Raw genomic sequence first — 21,630 nt, forward strand, 5'->3', positions numbered from 1 at the left:
GCTGGGCGTACAAAGAACAAAAGCGAAAAAAAAATCCTCAAGTGCCCGATGCACGTGTCCCGTGCATTACCCTTGTTTTAACGCGCGAATTTAGACACAAATGCGCGGTAACATCCAAAACTGGCAGCAGATCTGCCTGTTGTTCAAAAACCTTCATTCAAGACACAGCTGCTGCGTGCAGTGAACATGCGTCGCACGTCTGCCACCCGTGTCCTTGTCCGAAGACGTAACCAGTGCCTTCTCACCTCAAAGGGCAATCCGCCAATGGAAAACTGCAGCGCAAGACTGTGTCCAGTTCTAAACGAAGCAACAAGGGCCTTAGCTCCTGGAGCTGTTCTGTGTCTCGAACCTGCCGCACTTCACTCCGCGCGCTTCCTTTTGCCGGTGAGGGCTCATTAGTTCGGCGGACGGACACAGCCTGGTGGTACCTGCAGACTCTCGTCTCAAGGGCGGCGCTTCAGACAGACGAGTTGTCGTGACCCGTAGTATTTATTTTCTCTTTGCTATTTTGCCTTTTCTCTGGGTATGCTGCTAAGATTGGGACATGACAGACCCCTATTGATCGGGCGGCACTGTGTTCGCTCTGTGTTGCTAAGCGCCACTTCCCCTTACAACATTCCTGACGCGTCGCGTGGAAAGGATGACGCGAAGCGACGTGAACCTTCTCTATCTAACATTATAAACTCGCGGTGTCAAATAGGGCGCACGGACTTAGTAAAAAATTGAGCTTGTCACATATGCAGGCCTACTCGCTTAGATCCATTGAACTGTGTCTAAGTTGAATCTGATAGTACTAAGACTACAAGTTCGAAGAAAGCGGTGATTTCAAGCCTTCAAGGGCGGTTGGAACATGAACGAGTTTTGCACCAGTGTGATTTTAACGACGATTTTGAGGTCTTTCATCCAAATGAGCCCGAACTTTAAAGAACTGCGGCGCTATAAGGTAAAGTTATTCCAAAATTTTCTATTCAAATTCTGCAATCGGCCTTCCACGAATGGTCCAAAAATTTTCGGGCCACCCCCACTTCGCCTGTCTGTCACGCGACGGCACGACAACCGCGATAGTTGCCCATCTGGTATGACGTGAACACACTAATTATGCATGAATAGACCGAACAAAAGAAAAATAATGATTTCTGATTCGGCGCCTTTTCGCCATTAGCCCTCTGCTATTGGTAAAAGGGTTTCGGGCCGCGTCCACTTCGCCTGTCTGTCACGGGACCTCACGAAACCGCGAAAACTTACCGCGCCAAAGTGACATGTACGCGTTAAAGGTGCATTAACATGCTGAATAAAGCTGTTTTTTTTTCTGAATAGCCAGAGACTGACCCGTTCCGAAAAGAAGATGGCTGCCCGCCGATTGCTCATGCACTGGCTATTCGCACCTGCTGGAGGGCATGGATTTGCGTACAACAAAGCTTTTTGCGTGGATATAACGTTATCGAGCCTCTTCGGCATGTTTACGACATCACTCTGCCAACTCTTCTTTGCTGAGGATCCGTTTAGCCGTATTCTTAACCTTCCATTGCACGCCGTAGCGATGCACGCCGTACCGCAAGCTAAGTAAACGGAAGTGGACCAATCGCAGACGCCGGCACCACCCCCCTCATCGGGTTACCTACTTTCACTGCGCTGACTAGGCCCAATATACTCTCCACTTGAGCGTGCTTCTCGCCTCTTGTCAGCCAATTAGATAAGAAAAAGCGCTCAATGTAGGCAATTGTATTCCCTTTGAAAGCAAACAAATGTGACCTCCTATAAACGAGAAGAGCGTTTGATTGGGCTGTTCAGAGAACGCTGCAGGTCACCGCCCGAAGCTTTCGTTAGCGGTTACGTAAATTTGACGTCAGGAGATCGGAATAAAAACAGATTGGAATAGTTTCACGCTATAGCCCCCATGAATTATAAAGTTTACAGAAAGTTAATTCTGCGAGTCTTTGGAATTTCGGTGATAGCGGTAGTACGGGCTCGTGCGAGCCAATGGCTGGGGACAAAAATAATTTTAAAAAGGCAAGATTACAAAAACGCCCATCTCACGATGAATGCCGACGGTAATGAGATTAGCATTGAAACAATGTATAGCAACATACCACATTGTCACCGCCGAAACGTGTCATGCATGAGGCGTGTACAGTCGGCGTCACCCTTGTGTTGAGCGCGGGAACGGTGGCCGCCGGACCGCTTCGCAGTCAGCCAGCGACGTCTAACGGTAGTGGCTGGGCCCGAGATTAGATGCGTCGGCCACGCGTACCCAGACACTTCTTATCTTGAGCCCAGCAGCTACCGTTAGATGTCACTGGCTGACTGCGGAGCAGTCCGGCGGCCACCGTTCTCGTGCTGAACACAAGGGTGACGCCGACTGTACTCATGCAGGCTCCTTTCTCGCGATTCCTTCTGGACAAGCTGCGCCATCTAGCAGCGCCGCCACGAAGCCCGCGCGCGCCACGCGTGTTAATATATATTCAGACAATATTAATGGTCTCAATATATATGACGGGGGTTCGATTCCGCACAGCACCGGAGCAATCTTAAAGGATTCCTTCTGTCATTTAAATGCGGTACATACCCAGTGGCCCAATTTAGTAGAGTAGTTTGCTGGGTCAGTTGGTACATGGGGAACGTATAATGGTTTCCAGCAACTACGGACGCGAGCACAAGAAGTAGAAAGCGTTGTCCTGTCTTGACCAGCGTCTTGACCGGCGTTGACCAGCGTTGTCCTACGTGTTTCTACTTCTTGTGCTCGCGTCCGTACTTGCTGGAAACCATTATACGTTCACCAGTGGCCCAAGTTGGCGTGAAAAAGAAGTATTTTAATGATTGGAAAATGTAGAGAGGTCGGCCGGATAATGGAGCATCTGGCCTGCTACTCTACGGAAGGGAAGGGGAAGAGGGGAAGAAAAGGGGTCACAATGGGCGATGATAATGGGAGGAACGAAGTGAAGGACACATTACACAACTGTTATCACAGGCGTGAGTCCAGGCCCGTGTCACCTAGGAAACGTGAAAGTGCACGCATTGTCTCTGTCGTCTGCCAACTCTGTGGCCACGCGCCTAGCAAGAGGTCCTCCGACAGTGGTCCATTGTGTAAATGTCTCAATGTATCTGCCAATGTCAGTCTTTCTCGCGCATACTCAGGGCACACCACGAGCACATGTTCTATAGTCTCTACAGCGCCACACACTGAACAGTCCTGGGAGTCTGTCCGTCCAATAATGTGCAAATATTTGCGCGTGAAGGCGACGCCTAATCGCAGTCTATGTATCAGGCATGTATGAGGCGTGAAAAAGGCTCATTGAAGAGCGGCACGTACCCAATGTCGCATAGCCAGAGACCCAAGTTGTTCTGACGACTGGTTTCGAACCCGCTTCCCTCCGCAGAGCAGCCCGATGCTCTACACGTTTGACCATGAACTACACAGTGATCCAAGCTGGCGGGAAAACGGTTAGATCCGGACGGACGGATACCGGAAAGTGCGTGAAGTATCCTTTAGAATGCCTATCGAATTAAAGAATTGTTACAAAATGCGACATGATGGCTATATTATATAGGGTGTCCCAGCTAACATTAGCCGAGGTGTTCATCAAAAATATATTTAAAAAACAGAGTGCAAGCTCACCTACTGTGTTCGGTTTTCAGAACGCCGACGGCCGAACACCGTAGGCCGTATAATGGCATGTTGCATCGTGCTTTATAAATATATTTTTTTTTTCGTTGAACGGCCTGGCTAACTGGGAGAGACGGTATGTGTAAGAGTAATGGATCTACCATAGCTACACGGGACAACCTGATGCCCAGCTGCTCATCACAGTGACCATAATTGCCGGAGACGTACCTTAGCTTTACTTTGCAAAGTGGTTAATTCAGATTAAATAAAATTTGGATATCCCGTTGTTGCAACGAATGAACAGTTGGCTATCTCATCGTGAACAGTGTCACTATACCAACCAATTGCTTTACTGCGAAGTCGACGAGCAGTCCGCTGTCAGGGTGACAGATAGACAAGCTCCATGTTTGTAAATAAGAAACCCATTACATAGCTAGCGCGCAGTCGCATGGTAAAATAAAAAAAAAAACACTTTTCTTTATTTCTTGTTGAACCACTTCAATTCATGACCGTAATAATATGTGGCTTCATTTACGACGATAAAAGGCTCAGGACAAATAGGTAGTCTTCACGTGACGTCATGGACGCAGCTTCGTACTCGAACATGGCGGCCACGATGACATCAGCGCACCATGTTATCACGCGTGTATTGTTTTGCTTTTTGACGGTAACCGTTTTTCACGGGATTATCACTGTGATCAATATGTCGCTCAGCGCAAAAGGCACCTGTCGCCCTGTCACGTTTCCTGCATATGTAGCTTTTCGACGTGCTAGTACCCCAAAATAGCGGCCACGGTGAAGTCAATGCAAACTATCTATCTATATTTATTTATTTATTTATTTATTTAAATATACCTTACAGGCCTCTAGAGGGATTGTGTAAGGAGGAGAGTACCCTCAAATATTATACAATAATTAGAATACATATGTGAATACATATACCAAAAATATAATGTAAGAAATGCGCTAACATGCACTAATGTGGTGTTAAATGTTGCACAAAAGACAAACCGAATGCTTTTGAACGCGAGAGGTCAGTGAACAAGAACTTTTCACAAAGTAAAATATAACCAATAGAATTACAAAGCGAGCGGGACAATATTTGGCTATAACAAAACAGTATTTAAGGGGTAGTAGCACAATAATAACGGGAAACTAAAGAAAAGTAACACGTTAGGTTGTGTAGAGTTTGAAAAACTCGTTGTTAGAAGATGCCGGAATTTTTACTCGTTACTCTCATAAGCGATGGCGTTAGGAAGATTGTTCCAAAGGCGAATGGCTCTTGGAAGAGAGGAGTAGTTAAATGAATTAGTCTTTCCGTAGATGCGCATGCAATTGAACTGATTGTACAGCCGGTGTGACCTGTAATGAGGAGTTTCAAGAGGCAGAACTGTTGGTGCTGTATTATGGACATATTTATGAAATAATGATAGCAGGGCTATATCACGACGATCATGCAAGGGCTGTAGTGAGAGGTCTAGTTTAATTTGTGTTATGATTTTGTTGCAGTCATAACAACGGGAAATAAAACGCGCAGCCGTATTCTGAATAAATTCGAGTTTTTCGATCAAGTATATCTTATGGGAAGACCAGAGGGACGCGGCGTATTCAAGCTGAGGTCGAACAAATGTTAGATAAGCTCGTTTACGAATGTCTTTAGTAGAATTATGCAACTTGCGTCTCATGTACCCTAATGATCTTAAAGCATTGGCGTATATGTATGCAATGTGCGTTGACCACAAAAGAGTCGTAGTAAAGTTAACACCAAGATATTTATATATGAGTATCATGCAAAATAGTGATGCTATTTATGTGATAAGGAAACGTAAATTTAGTATGATTGCGGCTAAAAGAGATAATTTTACATTTAGAAACATTAAACTTCATTAGCCAAGTGCTACACCAAAGAGAAATAAGTTCTAGATCTTTTTGGAGGATTGCATGCTCATCGACACATTTGATGGAACGATAAGGAATGCAGTCATCTGCAAAAATGCGCACGTGTGAAGAAATGTTACTGAGTAAGTCATTAATGTATATTAGAAATAGTAATGGCCCAAGAACGCTGCCTTGTGGTACACCTGAAGTATCGTGCGAATGTGGAGAGGAAAATCATTAATTGCTGTGAATTCCTGACGATGAGAAAGGAAATTGCGAATCCATGTTAGTGTAAGAGAAGATAATTTAAGGGCAGATAATTTCAAAATCAAACGGCAATGTGCTACGAGATCAAACGCTTTTGAGAAGTCTAGAAAGGCACAATCAGTTTGTAGATCCTCTTCCATGTTAGCATGCAAATCAGTTGTTAATTCTGGTAATTGCGTTTCACAAGAGAAGTTTCTCCGAAATCCGTGTTGGTTAGAAAATAAAAATTTGTTCGCTTCCAGGTGACTGTAGACATTTGATGCAATTACATGTTCTAGCATTTTGCAGCATATAGATGTTAGTGATATTGGACGGTAGTTTTCAGGTGCGCGTTTATTACCTGACATAATATGGGTATGACCTTTGCTATCTTCCAATCTAAGGGCAGCAGTCCAGTCCCTAAAGATTGCCTGAAGATGTGAGACAGAATTTTACAAGATGCTATGACGGCGTTTTTCAGAATTTTGGAGTTAATGTCGTCAACGCCACAGGATGCGGTTAGCTTGAGGTTATTTATCAGGCATGCGACACCTTCCACTGTTATTTCAATTGGTGACATGTATTGGTATTTCAGCTCCGATGCATCTGGCAGATCAGCCTGATCTTCTGTGGTGAATATAGAAGAAAAATAAGTATTTAAAGTAGAAGCACACTAATTACCTGGTATAGGAGTGTTATTATTGTTGTGTAAAGAAATGTTAGTGTAGTCCTGATCTGGGCTTATAATATGCCAGAACTTTCTGGGATTAGATTTTAGAAGAGATGGTGGGTCATGAGTGAAGTATTTATCTTTAGCTGAAGACAGGGCAGAACAGTAAATTTTCAAGGTTTCCTTGTACGTGTCCCAAGCTGCTTGCGTGCGCAAGCGCTTAACACTTTCGTAATGGCGCTTCTTCCTGTTTCTCAGTAAGCGTAGGGATCTGGTGAACCATGGATTAGATTTATCATTGGTTATCTTAGCGAGAGGGACGTACTGGTTCACCAAGGCAGAAATCTTATTCCTGAAGAGCATCCAATTCTCCTCCGCCGACCGACTGTGAAATGAAAGAAACAGCATGTGGGAAAAGAATATATCTAATTCCGAATTCATAACGTTGTAATTGGCTTTGTTATAATCGTGTATTTTTTTTATTAGCGAAACCTGTTCATAGAATCATATCAAACCTGATTATAGAATCATATGCCTCGACCAGAACCAGCAGATTCGCAGTAAGCAACGGTAGCTATCTGTATGACGTCATGGCCTGTAGAAAGAGCATTGTGACATCAACATCGGCGCAGAATACGTAAGAGAATGACGCATAGCTCATGAGTTTTTTTTTTTCGAATGTGTGCGTCCGTCGACACTTCAAAAGACGAAGGATCGTAAGGAAGTAAAATATACTACAGGTCGCAGCAGGGCATAGTTAATTAGAAGGGGAAGACACAAAGCCGTACGAACAGACTATATTCCAAGCGCGCCCTCGTGTCTTAAGATCTGTGGCCTAAAGAAACAAAAAACAAACATCGCATAAAAACAAAGGTGCCATTACATTTAATTGCGAATGGAAGTATGTGCGTCTACGTGCGATCCGTTCAGTTTTCAAGGAAGTCACCGTTACTGGTCATCGCTTTTAGGACGTGCAGCTACGTATATATATATATATATATATATATATATATATATATATATATATATAACGCGAAGCCGTGCCCAAATTCGACATGACTGCCACGCAAGAACTTCTCTAATGGCCCTATGATCAAGCCCGTCGTCTGCCAACACCTCAAGTCGTTCAACGCAGTTAATGATTTAGTAACGATGGCGGCGGCCAGCAGTTTTAGAGCACTCCTTAACATCGCGCTTTGCCCACTTTGCTTATGACAAGGGTGCCTGTAACTAACATTTCATTGGCGCACGACATTTCCGAGGGAAGGCGCACATACAGAACGTACGTGACTCATCTATGCGTGGTCCTGCTCTTTGTATCGTCATGGGCGTTTGCGTGCACGGACTAACTTGCCTAGACAAAGAAAGTGTACATACACCAGTCGGCGCACGGAAGTTGCCCCTTCCATCGGTATGTCGCTTTCCCGTGCTCGTTTCGTTACTCCAGCCAAGATTCATGGGGGAGGATTGTGTGAGCGGACGAAGTAGGGTGAGGGAATGTCATCGACATGTTTGAACTTAACCACGCAAGACAAGTCTTACAGCGTAGTACATCGCCAATGAGGTCGTCGCCAACAAAAGGCCGTGAACCTCATCGATGCCTCTATAGAGTTGCTGATCGGGGAAACGTTTCCCGCCGCCCAACGCAACTCGCAGTTCTCTTCTTGCCGCCGGGCGGGAAGATTCGGCGTCGCTTTGCGCCCGTACAACGCACAGCAAATCAGGAAATTGTGCGAGCTCACGGGCGTAAGGAGCCCGCTATTTACGACGCGGATGACGCGCGGAGTGTGAGCGCTAAAAGCAAGCACACACTACTGCAGGGCGTCCACTCGGACCACGTTCCTCCTGTGTGGGCGCGCCGGCACGCTGAAAGTCATGTCCGCATCGCGCAATGCATTTGTCGATTTCTTCCGGCAATCTTTTGCATCCGTGCCAAGTACGAGAAGAACAAAATGTGTAATAAGAGAAACTGTTTTGCTGATATCGTTACTGTACATAATTTTGTGTCATTGCAGGCACTAGATGGAGGCCTTCTGAATATTCCCTGCTGTATGCAACTTCACCAGGTATTCTCTGTCGGTTGCGTGCATGAGCTACTGCTTGCCGGGACTCACAAGTATGCGTAGTTCCTACCTGCGTACACTTGAAAGCCTTCAAGCAAAAGCACTGCGTACATGCTTACATGCTTAGGCCTACCGCGCAGCATGGCAACAAACGGTGCGAAAACACGTTCTTGACCAATAGATTATCTGTCACGTGAAGCTCATAGCGCCTTTCTACGAATGCTCGCCCAACACTATTTCTCACTGTCGCTATCTAACGACAACTTTGAGGGCAGTTTCTCATCAGCTGTGTCACGTCATGAAAGACTGATACCTCCAGGCTTCGCCCCTGCCGAGATATAAAGAACACATCCATGGGTTCTGCCTTATACATATCTACAACGTACGGCTACACTGTTCAAAACTATACTGAACACACATCTGTGTATGTGCACATCTACATTACCCATGCCATGGACGACAGCCTCTTGTCGGAGGTGAGAATCCTGGGACACTGGTCCAGGCCGTCTTAGGCACGCAAAACCATGAACGTGTGGTTCCGCTTCCTGAGGGCATGCGGACTGTGTGGCATACTTCGATTGTTCGCTAGATGCATTGCATGTGCGCAGTTACCCCCCCCCCCCCTCCTCTCTCTCCCTCTCTGTTATTTGATTTCAATTCTTATTTTATCATCTTTAAATCCCTATATCTCGCACCCCGGTACAGAGTAGTCAGCCTGTTCTACACAGGCTAAACTTAATGTATTTTACTTCCTATTTCTTCGTCTCCGCTACGTGCAATCTTTGTGGTCGCCCTTGGACTCAAGTTATCTTTTGAAAGCACTTTCTCCAATGAGGACCCTTTATTCATTGCAGCAGTTTAATCATGAAACCTTTCCTTCGGTGATATTGCGACGAGTTAGGGCATTGAATGCATTTTTAATAGCTGCCTTAACAGCAACCAAAACAAAGCCTATGGACTGTTCGGAGTATTACGTAAGTCAACCGCAGACGTATTGTGCAGTTCTTCCTCCTTTAATACTACACCTGACGAAGAGTCTGCCTGCTTACTGGAAAACACGGCGGTCCCACAATGAGCAGCAAGGACATCTTCAAAGCCCGAATCAACACTTTGCTAAGTTTCGTAATTACGGACCAAAGCGGGCGCAAGCGACAATATGCCGCCACACCATCCGCAGCTAATACAGCTATCGTGGCTCACAGACACTGACTTCACATGAACTTTCTGTACTGCAAGCTGTAGCACCTGGCATCTAGACCTGCCGCGGTGGCTTAGCGGCTATGGTGTTGCGCTGAAAATCCCTGCCACGGCGGCCGCATTTCTATAGAAGCGAAATGCAAAAACGCCCTTGTCCCGTGCATTGCTGGCACGTTAAAGATCCCTGGTGGTCAAAATTATTCCGGAGTCCCCCACTACGGCGTGCCTCATAATCAAATCGGGGTTTTGACACGTAAAACCCCAGAATTCAATTCACCTGGCATCTAGGGATGTGACAATGAATGTACTGTTAGGTAAAGGTGTGCCAAGCCGTACAACCTGGCTAGCAGTGCATGTCAGAGAATACTTCTATAGGCTAAAATAGTTAGTCAACTGAACCAGTCAGTTGAACAATGACTCATCAGCCTAACTGCCCTATATACGTGTTAGAACTATCGAATGACTAGTCAACAGATAAAATTGAGAACAATTCTTCAAATTGGGAGATATAAATATAGGTGTACTGATTATAAACATCAGCAGAACGTCAAAACTATCAGTATATTAAGATAACCTTATATTTACAGATGCAATATGATTTTATTTCATATAAATTTTCAGCATTCTTATTTTTGTGGTACTAGATACTGGTACTATTTTTGTGGTAATAGATGGTTGCCTAAAAAGTACGTGTTTGTGAATATCCAAAATTTAGAATACGAATCGAATAGTCCGCACTATTTTGTTCGTATTCCATTCGAGAATTCGCTTTTTGCAGTTGTCGAATATTTGTTTATTTCGAATATATAAGAAATAAAAACAATTACTGCAGTTTTGAGGGAGACATGATGATGGGTGTGAGGACATGTTCCGAAAGACTGCGCTACAGGATAGCTGGGGTTGTTGCGCAGAAGCATCATTTCCTGAGCGAACACACGGAGCAGCCAACCGCTGCCCAATAGTGTCCAGTAAGTCAAAAAGAACATTTTAGGCAGCCTATATACAGGGAATTCGTTCCGATATGTTATTTGTCCAGTCTCACCATATATGTTTGCATCCCTTTCAAACAATGTGTGGTGGTGGTGTATCACGCGTCTGCAATGTTCTCTACAGTATCGCACTACAGCGAGCACAACACCGTACTTGCATCTAGTAACATACTGCTCCCTTGTTCCATTGCTGTCATTGCCATAGTGTCCCAGACAATGGAAACCGGTTGTGTAGCGCCTACACTGACCGGCGAAGAACTGGCGCCTTCGCTACCTCTATCACCCGACGTCGTTCCTGCGAGTAGGCAGAACAAGGCGAATCCAAAAAAATTGTGTTTTTGTGTCTCCAAGAAATAAAAAGGTTGGACGCGGGCATAATTAACCAATTAATTACGCAGCATGTGGACGTGCCTGTGCTCCCGCGAAAATTGCGGACTTCGGACGCATGACCAGATAAATGAAGTAAATCAAATACAATTAGGTGAACACAGGTGAAAAGAGAGCACTTCTTGCATCATCTGTCACGCGTTCTTGTTTTACTTATGGAACAATGTAGGTTCAAGCCTTTTAGTATGCATAGTGCTTACACACTTCCGCGTTTAAAGCATTCATTGGTGGGGGCAGCGTGCACAGTAAACAGGGTGATCATATTTAAGTTTTACAAAATTTTAAAAAATAGCCTGTTGCAGATAACTAATTCTAGAGCGTCAGCTAGATTATTCAGAGAGGCGGACATTACTTGCACGGGAAACTGAAACATACCTTCAACTAATTAACATAAAGTCACTAATTATATTCTGAATTAGTTACTTTCCGGCACACATTCCAATTTACGAATTGTAGCAGGTGAGTTTGCAAGGCGTATCCACTTGGAATGAATTTTCAGAATGGCGCCAGTTTGGAGATATGTGGCCTCAAACTCGCCGTAAAAATGCACTGTTGTCCCACTTACTTTTTAACAAAATGGTCGTTTATGCATTGAAGCACAAAAGTAACTGCAAAGCCCATGTATTTCCCGACCGCACACCTTGAGAGAATAATATCTCAAAACTGGTATCATCCTGTAAATTCATTTCAAGTGGATACATCTTGCAGGCTCATCGGCTACAAATCGTAAATTGCAATATGTGCAGTAAAATAATTAATTATGAAGTTAATTACTTATTTTTGTTAATTAGGTAAATACGTGTTTCGATTTTTAGTGCTAGTAATGTCCACCTCTTCGTATAATCCAGCTCAAGGACAACAATTATGCCGTCTGACATGGGCGATTTTTAAACTTTTCATGAAAGTTAGGAATCACCCCGTACATTGATATATTTCAGTTAGTCAGTAGACTGCGGCCCAAATCAATAGATCAGTAGATCTTGCGCGATTCCAAAATAATCAGAATTCAAGATGATGAATTAAGCAAGTTGGTTGAAATGCATTGTGACGAACACGTAGACATGGCAAAAAAATAAATTAAAGCACGCACGCACGCACACACAAACACATACACAGTATTGAAATGGGCACTCACCAATGAAAAGAACAGTGTATGTGAGAAATCGTATATATACAGCGTAATCGGCGGTGAATTGCAATATTGCGTTGCGGCAAATCGCGTAGTGTCACTTCTAGCAAACAAAGCCTTTAGTTTCGCAAAACTTAAGTTTCGTTCTGTAATGTCCGTTGCGACACTGACCAAAACAAGTGTGATAAAATCACAAGGATGGTTTTCGTGTTGTCGACCCGAAAAAACGCTCACCAGAAGGACCTTCAGCCAAAATATGTGTACGTAGTAACATCCGCCCCAGAAGCTCGGGTAAGTTCTGGAATCACAGACGCGATTACTACGTGCCAATAAAGCCTGATAGTATCTGCACTCTCACGCGAGAAGCAGGTGAAGAACCAACAGTGTTTTCCATCCGTAAAGCACACTTTATTATTTGCATTGCGGTACAGCGGGAAAGCTAAGCAGCCGTCGCGGGGTGCGCATTGTAGGCGTCAACAGTCATTGTCAGCAGTTGCCGCCGAAAGGACTGCCGCGCCAGCGCTTTCAAAAGGAGCGGCGCTCATGGATCACAATTTGCACGTCCGCCTCCGCAAATCATTCGCTTATTAGGCCTAGCCGCATAATGCACCTCGCGAGTCTTTGTGCACGGCTTTGTCGAAAGAAGACGCTTTTTCGCGGTGCCAGGTCGCAGTACAACCAAGCGACCCTTCTTGTTCGCTCGCAGAAAAATTCGTGCCGGAGGCAAGCACAGCCGCAGGTAGATTCAGCTAGTTCCTCCAGCAGAGACCGCCTCGCAGAGAAAGCGAGCAGACTACCGAGGACAGAGCTGGGAACGTCGCTCCGTCGCCTCCGCATGCGTTCTCCGTTGGTGAACGCGATGCCTGTGTACGCACCTTTTCGTCGACGAAGAAGTCCGGCAGTATGTAGTCCAGCATGGCTGGACTGAGCGCTGGCCGGCCGTTATCACGTAATCATGGTCGATTTTCATAAGTGCATTCCCGGCCACAGCTGACCCGTGCCCGGCGAGTGCGCGCTAGACAATAGGTACGTTCCCGATGCGCGACCGGTGGAGCCATCTTGCAGGAGCCGTTGCAGCGTGCCCGGCGTGGCGCCAAGATTTAAAGGAGGGCGCGCGTTAGCGCTGGCACTGCGCCTTGGGAGAAGCGCATTTGACGGTTACGTCGGCTTGTAACCACGCGCTATTCCAGTGTGAAAGTTAAACGCGCATGCGTATGCAGACTGGTACAGTTTCCATCAACGGATGGAGCCATGTTGAACACTTGGCTTTTAAAAAACGAGCAAAAAATCATAATAAAATGAAACGAAATAACAGAGATAAGAGAGACATTACCTGACTTCCATTTCGTTGATTTTCATAGGAGAGAGAGAGAGAGAGACAGAGAGAGGAAAGGAAAGGCAGGGAGGTTAACCAGACGCACGTCCGGTTTGTTACCTTGCACTGGGGTCAGGGGATGTAGGGGCGAAAAGAGAGAAAGAAGGGAATAGAGAGAGCAATAGTTGCGCGCACCCTTGAAAGTGCGCACCAAGTCTATAAACGGTCGCGGAGACCTGTCGACTACGTGTTGTAGCGACGACCTCGTTGCTTTCTGTGCCAGCGGCTTGCACGGCCATAGTCCAAGAATCTTAGCTTCTGAAAACAGTCTTGAATCCAGCCGGTTTAATGCTGTACGAAAAGGGCAGCGCTGGACGTTATAAGAAGAACAAAAGCACAAGACGTGTTCAGTAGTTTCTTCGGTACCACAGCACCTTTGCTAGCTGCTATCTTTGCAGCTACCTTGGAATCTTCCCTGGCGAAGCGACTGTATCGTCAAGCGGCGGCTGCTGCTGTTGCTGCAGGAAAGGAAGGCCGGTGACAGCGCAAGCAAGTTACCGGCATCACATCCGCGAGGGGAAGCAAGCTTAAAAGCCGGTGGTGCTCCAGGACTACGGTCACTTGGCACAGCGAAGGCAGCACGGACAATCGACATAATCGCTGCACCTGCTATCTTTGCAGCTACCTTGGAATCTTCCCTGGCGAAGCGACTGTATCGTCAAGCGGCGGCTGCTGCTGTTGCTGCAGGAAAGGAACGCCGGTGACAGCGCAAGCAAGTTACCGGCATCACATCCGCCAGGGGAAGCAAGCTTAAAAGCCGGTGGTGCTCCAGGACTACGGTCACTCAATTGGCACAGCGGAGGCAGCACGGACAATTGACATAATCGCTGCATCTTTGCAGGTTGTCATTTTTCGTACAGTATTTCTTTCAACGCAAAATATTTCTGTTACGCTGCATTGACTGCTGCCAAGTTCCTAGCATTTTTTTATTTTCTTTTAACCGTTTACCTGTGTTGTACCATGGCTGATGCTGCTCGGTTCCAGGAGGAGCTAAGAAAGGAAATGAATGACTTTAAGGCAAGGTTGGAGCGTGAATTACGCAAAGAAATCCGCGAACTTAAGTCAAGTTTCGAATTCTTCAACTTGGAATTTGAGAAAGTAAAGAAGGAACGTGACGAGCTTGTGCAAGAAAACAGATCTCTCAAAAAAAAAAACTAATGAAAAGCTTGTTTTGGACTGCGAGGCCCTTGAGGGGCGGGCGTTTCAGCTTGAGCAACGCATGACTGCCTCCGAGCAGTACTCCAGAAAATGTAACCTCGAGGTGAAGGGTTTGCCTTTCACTCAGGGTGAAAGCATTCCTGACACCCTGAGTCAGATTGGTAGACTTGTTGGTGAGCCCATTTCGGAGTCGGATATTGACGTCTGCCACCGTGTTCAAGCGAAAAACTCGAATGTTGCTCCTAACATTGTTGTCCAGTTTAAATGTCAATCTAAGCGTGACACTGTGCTCGAGAAGGCAAGAAAGCTGAAACTTTGGACGCGTGACTTTGGCCTTAAGTCTAGCGAACCTGTGTTCATAAACGAACACCTTTGCCCTGCTATGAAACAGTTGCTCGGAATGGCAATCGCGCAAAAAAAGGCGAAAAACTGGCGCTTTGCTTGGACACGTGGTGGCAAGGTCTATGCGCGAAAAGAGGAAAAATCTCCTGTCGTGCACATCCGTAGTGTGCATGACGTAGAAAAGATTGTGTAAACTGCTCCGGTTTTCGCGAGCCTGAGCAGTCTTGAATGATGAACGAGTCACCGCGAGATGTCAGCAACATAATTCAAATCAACTCCGATGTATGCTTTTCTTGCCTACACCTTAACATTCGTTCAGCTAGACACAAAGAAGATGAGTTATCAGTATTTCTAGACGAATTTAGTTTCCAGTTCGACGCTATCATGTTGACTGAAACATGGTATACATGTGGCGAAGAAATTTACAAGCCGGACGGATATCAGAGCTTCTTTGTAGATCGATCCCGTAGGATGGGGGGTGGGCTTGCTATCTTGGTTAAAAATAAGTTCGACTGTGAAGTTCTATCGAAATTTTCATTTATATGCAACGAAGTTGAATGTTTACCTTTGTTATCACAAAATTATATTTATTCCGTAGCGTACCGACCCCCTAATGCTGACATAAGTACCTTTATTGAATTTCTAGACCGCCTCTTCAGCTACGTAAGCGACAAGTTCAATTTAATTCTTGGGGGCGATTTTGACATTGATCTCCTGAAACGATCTCCTGCACAGGAAGCTCTTTTACTAACTGTAGAATCGAGTGGTAATTGCATACTGACTCAGACGGCTACACGCGTTACGATGCAGACAGCCACACTTATTGATGTATTTATCTCGAACCTAAATTCTAGTAGCTTACTTTCAGGCTTATTACACAGTTCTATCAGCGACCATTATCCCATTTATGTGCTCCTGAAATCAGCGCAGAATACTGCGCAAAATATTACTCCGGACACCCTCGCGTCCTTTTTTTCTATTCTTTCAAATCAAAACTGGGATGACGTCTTTTCTTCTGAGACTGTAGATGCGGCGTATGAGGCATTCATCACCTGTTTTAAACGCCTATACCATGATCATTTCCCTGAGAAAACTGTAAAAAAGTCCACTAGAAGTCGTAAGCCACGGATAAATCGAGATTGCCTTAGAATGATTAAAAAGAAAGACCATTTATACAAGAAATTTATGAGGACCAAGTCCCTTGCTGATCTAGGCAAGTTTAAACAATACCGCAATAAAGTAACGTCTTTTCTCAGAAACGAAAAAAGAAACTTTCTGTACAATGAGTTTGACAAGGAGATCTGTGATGGTAGCGCACAAGTTTGGAAAAAAGTTAATAAATTATTAAACCGAGCACAGTCTACGTCAGGAGTTACAGAGCTTTGGTTTGAAGGTGAACGTATTGAGGGTGTTGCACTTGCAGATAAATTTAATACATTTTACAAAGATATTGTAAATACCGGTCTGAGTTCAGATTTCGCTTGCAACACTATACGACGGAATAGCAATAGTATATTTTTGGAACCTACGGATGACACTGAAGTGTGCAGTACTTTTACTTCCTTTAAGAACAACAGGTCTTGTGATATAGATGGCATTCAAATCTCACCTGTAAAATTTGTCCTCACTCTAATAGCACCAGTGTTAACTTATATTTATAACCTTGCCTTATCAAGCGGGTCTTTTCCAAAGCAGATGGAAAAATCTAAGGTAACAGTATTATATAAAAGCGATGATAAAAATAGCATGTCAAGTTACCGACCGATTGCCATTTTACCGCTTTTTTCGAAAGGGTTGGAGAAAATTATTGAAAAACGGTTAATGAAATTTTGCAATAGGTTTAAATTGTTATGAACAGCACAACATGGCTTTTTACGAGGTAAATCTACCGAATCAGCTTTATTCTCTCAAAAAGAAATTATTCTTAATGCTTTTGAAAATAAAGAATTGTGCATCGGCATCTTCATAGATTTCTCAAAGGCTTTCGATCGCCTTAATCATAATACCTTACTTAAAAAATTAGACCTTTATGGCATACGTGGCACTCCACTTGAACTACTGAAATCGTACTTGCGTCATCGTGTACAATGCGTTAAAATAGGGCCACATATATCTTCATTTCAAACTATTACTGCTGGTGTCCCACAGGGTAGTATTTTAGGACCTCTACTTTTCATTTTATATATAAATGACCTTGTTTTGACTATTAGCCAGCCGAAATTTGTAATTTATGCTGACGATGCAAGTTTATTTTTCACAGGTAGTTCCATACAATCTCTGGTTTCTGTTACTAACAATGCTCTTGATAAATTTGAGGAATGGTCTGAAGCAAACTCTTTACTCATAAACACGAAAAAAACTAAAGCGGTTCTATTCCGTACAAGACGGTTTCCAACACTCAACCCGATATACATGTGAATCGCCTACGTATATGTGTCCAGTTTGTAGACACTGTCAAGATTTTAGGGGTAATTTTTGCAAGACCATGAGCTGGGACACTGAAGTTCAGTTCATTATGAGTAAACTGGCAACGTGCACCGGAATTCTCGCAAAACTTCGGCATTTTCTGCCCGAACGCATAAAATTAATTATTTACAATGCGCTGTTTGTATCCCACCTAAATTATTGTTTCTTGGTTTGGGGTACTACCACTAAAACAAATATTAATAAAATATACATGCTTCAAAAGAAAGCTGTACGCTACATTGCAAACGTAGACTACCTTGCTCACCTTCAGGAACAGTTTGCTCGTTGCCAAATTTTGCCGAATAATACCGTGTACGAATATTACTTAGCATTAAAATATAAGCGTTGTATCCAAAATAACCAGCTTAGTTTTCTTGAATTACCCTGTCTCAGTCAAAATCTTTCAGAATACTCCTTTCGCAAAAAAGAAATTTGGCACATTCCCTTCTCCCGTACAATGTACGGGCAACAGATGCTCCGACATAGCCTGCCCACTGTTTTGAATAAATTATTGTCAAGAGGTATAATTCCTGAAACATGTTCACTTGTTGACATGAGAAGTGCATTAATTCACTAATATCTTCTTTTTGAAAGCCGCGTTCATGTATTTTTCTTTTTTTCGTATCTTGCTGCGATGTATCCTGTGTAATTTTATCTTGCTGCTTTGCATTTCTGTGTTTTTTTTTACTATTATGCTGTGTTTTTTCTGTTTATGCTGTGTTCACAAACTCATGCATATACGAGATATTTTTGCCCTTGTTAAATAGCCAGAGTGTTACTATGACTTTTACACTTTGCGTTTTCGCTGTATGCCTTGTACAGGGGGGCTCGGGCGTCCCTCAAGTGATTGTGTTAACTTTTTGTCCGGGCCTACCCGCATAGTTGATTTTTTGGCGATGTAATTCCTCTTTCCTAATTCCTCTTTCTAGAACTGACGCGGCACGGAAGCTCCGCCTACTTGCTCGGCAGTGCACCGCGTCGCAATGGAATGAGCCACATTTAAGGAATCCGCGACTGTACTCACTTTATCCAACATTAAGTCTTCGAGCGCCATCACAGCTTCGCCGTAGAGACGCCACGCTTTTATATCGACTTTGGTTGGGCGCTGCCTTTGCTAAAGCCTATGCCTTCCGCATAGGGATGACCGACACCCCAACCTGTGACCACTGCGGCCATGAAGAATCAATTGGCCATATTTTGTGCACCTGCCCGCAGTACAGTCCACAGAGGGCATGCCTTAGCCACGAACTTGACCAACTGGACGACCAACCGCTGTCCGAAAAAAGAATTCTGCAACATCGAAAGGACGTACCGTCACAGAAGAAGGCCGTGCAAGCGCTTTTGCGCTTCCTGCGATCTACCGGCCTGTGTGAACGACTTTAACTGGAAGGCCTTTTGTGTGTGTGTCTCCATGTGTGCGCGTTCGTTTCTTTTTTTGCGTTTTCCTCTCTGTCATCTTTCTAACCCCTATCCCCCATCCCCAGTGTAGGGTAGCAAACCGGTGACTCATATCTGGTTAACCTCCCCGCCTTTCCTCTTCATTCTCTCTCTCTCTCTCTCTCTCTCTCTCTCTTGGCGATGTAAATAAACTTCAACTTCAGTCGCACGCAGGCATGGCAGCCATTCCTATGCGCCACGCGGTCCTCGAGGTCCGGTATGGGAGAACGCAGAGAAGGAATTTCGCTTGTGGAGGCTAGACGGAGCAAGTGGAGAGAGCGTATATGTTTGCGGTGAAGCTCGGCTACTGAAATCATGCGTTCACGACACTGAAATATTTCTGTCTCGTCTTTTAATGGGTCAATTTGAAAATTTTTTGCGGCAGAACTCTCGCTAGAGGACACGTAACAAATTCCACCGTATAACCGAAATTTGCTATGGGGCCTGGTGAGGGGCCCGTTAACGTTAATGCACGGGATACGGGCGTTTTTGCATTTCGCTCCATCGCAATGCGGCCGTCGCGGCCGGGATTTCATCCCGTGACCTAGCTCAGGAAGATACTCGTGTATGAAAGTCGAAGGGAAGGTTCTGACCGTCAGTTTTATAACCAATTTTCTAAAACAGGCTAAGAAGCCATACTTGTCTGAGTAAACATATATCCATCCACCATAACCACCCGGGTACACTCTTGCCACAGAGAGGGATTCGTCCAGAGCACGAGCACTTGATGCTCGATTGCCATGTCTCGGCTTGTCAGGGCCTAGCTGCTACGCTGGCGCCTTCCTGCGTCGAACCTCGCTCGCACTCCCATATGCAGAAGGAGAGTAAGTTCAGTGATGTTCTGTGCGGAGAATTTTCGCTTCTTCGGCGAATTTTTGGCCACAATTGAAGACGAAAGGGAAAAAAATGGAATCTCTGCGATATTGCCGGGAATTCTAACATTGATGAAGTAATTATTAGGAATTATGCCTTAGAGCAAGCCATCACTTTGACAACCCCCAGCACACCCTTTTCAAGGCACGGGCCAAACTTGGAGTCGGTCAGCTTCAAGTTCTAATAAACTTTGCTATTGAAAAGCTGGTCTGCTTTAGATACAAAGCGTGAACTGCAGTTTGTTGCGTCAATATTCGACAAAGTTACCGGTTTAGAATCGCTAAAAAGCTGCGAGCTACCAGTGGTATATATAGTTGATGCTAGAGCTTTGTGTGCGCGTAAGATATGTCGATCGGCCGGATACCGACATTACAAAGTGCCACATTAGATGTTTCAATAACCTGATTGCATCATTGCGCACCCTACCATTGTGATCGTCATAATATGTAGTCTCGTCGCGATTTGTCGCATTGCCACTTGTCGCATTGCTATTACTGATTTTAATGTATTGATTACTTCAGCGTTTTGCATGGTATAAATGATCTGATTGTACTGCTGTGAATCTATATGTATACCCGCCTTGCTCTCTTGGGAGATCGCCAGTGTTGCTAAATACATACATACATACATACATACATACATACATACATACATACATACATACATACATACATACATACATACATACATACATACATACATACATACATACATACATACATAAATGGGGTTTTTTTGAAAGTGTAGCACACTGGACCCGACGTAACATATGCAGGCAATCATATATCAAATATGCAGGCAAGTAAGACGTGTTTATTAACACTTCTTACTTCCGAAAAGCTCGTCGTCTCTTACCTGCATATATAAATATATATATACATAACGTGTGTGTGCGCGCGCGCGCTTTACGATTGTGTGCTCTAGAACCTTGGAGGATGTACTAGTTAATGAAATGGGTCTAAAATTTGAAATTTCTGTTGGGTCACCTAATTTATGAATCGTATTATCTTTGCAATTTTCTAGTCGTTTGGTAGCTGTGAAGTCGTGAGTGATTTGCAAAAGATTATGCCAAGGTATCTACTGCACTATTCCGCATGCCATTTCAGAAAGTCGTTAGGTATGTTGTCAGAACTGCTGTCTTTTTTAGGGTCAAGATTAAGCTGAAGATTAAGTGCGCCAGCGTCCGTGATGTATAATTTGCCAACTCTTACCCCTGCCTGGTTAGAATATAGGGGAATAATGTTACTGTCGGTCGTAAATACTGATACACATGATGATTTTTTAGAGAGCATTGACTTCCTGTCTCCATACCAACATGCTTTTCGCAGTGGTTTCTCAACAGTAACGCAACTAACAGAACTAGTCCACGATCATGCGTTTACAGTCAATCACCGCGGTCGGACTGACATGATTTCACTCCATCTCTCTAAGGCGTTTGATTATGTATGCCATAACAAATTAATCACTGAAGTTGGAAGTGCTGTTGGAAAAGGGCACCTTTCAGCCTGGATAAAAGAATTTAGCTAGTCGTTAATAATTCGTGATCTACGAAAAAAGGCTATCTAACACTGTCGCGGTTACTTACGGAGTTCCCCAAGGCTAAGTTCTTGGGTCATTGCTGCTCCTAATCTTATTAATGAAAGCACAGCTGTCATTAATACGAATATCATATATTACGAATATCACCGCAGGAGCGTTACGCGAAAATTATTCTTCCTCAAAAGAAGCATTGTGCTCTCTACCACATCAACCAAGTTACTAGCTATACACAATGTTCGTAAGGCCAGTTTTCGAATACGCAAACACAGTCTTGTTT

General features: G+C 44.4%; 1 protein-coding gene across 4 annotated transcripts in view; it reads right to left on the reverse strand.

The window, feature by feature from the left end:
- CngB (Cyclic nucleotide-gated ion channel subunit B) overlaps positions 1–13,196 on the reverse strand; it is a 65,013-nt gene extending 51,817 nt beyond the window's left edge. For 2 of the 4 annotated variants that reach the window (XM_070526098.1, XM_070526079.1), the window contains exon 1: positions 13,039–13,196. In XM_070526098.1, coding sequence (XP_070382199.1) covers positions 13,039–13,080 — 42 coding nt within the window. In that variant the 5' untranslated portion in view covers positions 13,081–13,196. Of the gene's footprint in view, positions 1–2,090; positions 2,236–10,819; positions 10,839–13,038 lie in introns of those variants that run through there. The other 2 variants (XM_070526087.1, XM_070526083.1) reach the window with 2 other exon arrangements.
- Between the last annotated feature and the right edge of the window lie 8,434 nt (positions 13,197–21,630).

The sequence above is a fragment of the Dermacentor albipictus genome, chromosome 1 (assembly GCF_038994185.2).
Source record: "Dermacentor albipictus isolate Rhodes 1998 colony chromosome 1, USDA_Dalb.pri_finalv2, whole genome shotgun sequence".
Taxonomy (NCBI): domain Eukaryota; kingdom Metazoa; phylum Arthropoda; class Arachnida; order Ixodida; family Ixodidae; genus Dermacentor; species Dermacentor albipictus.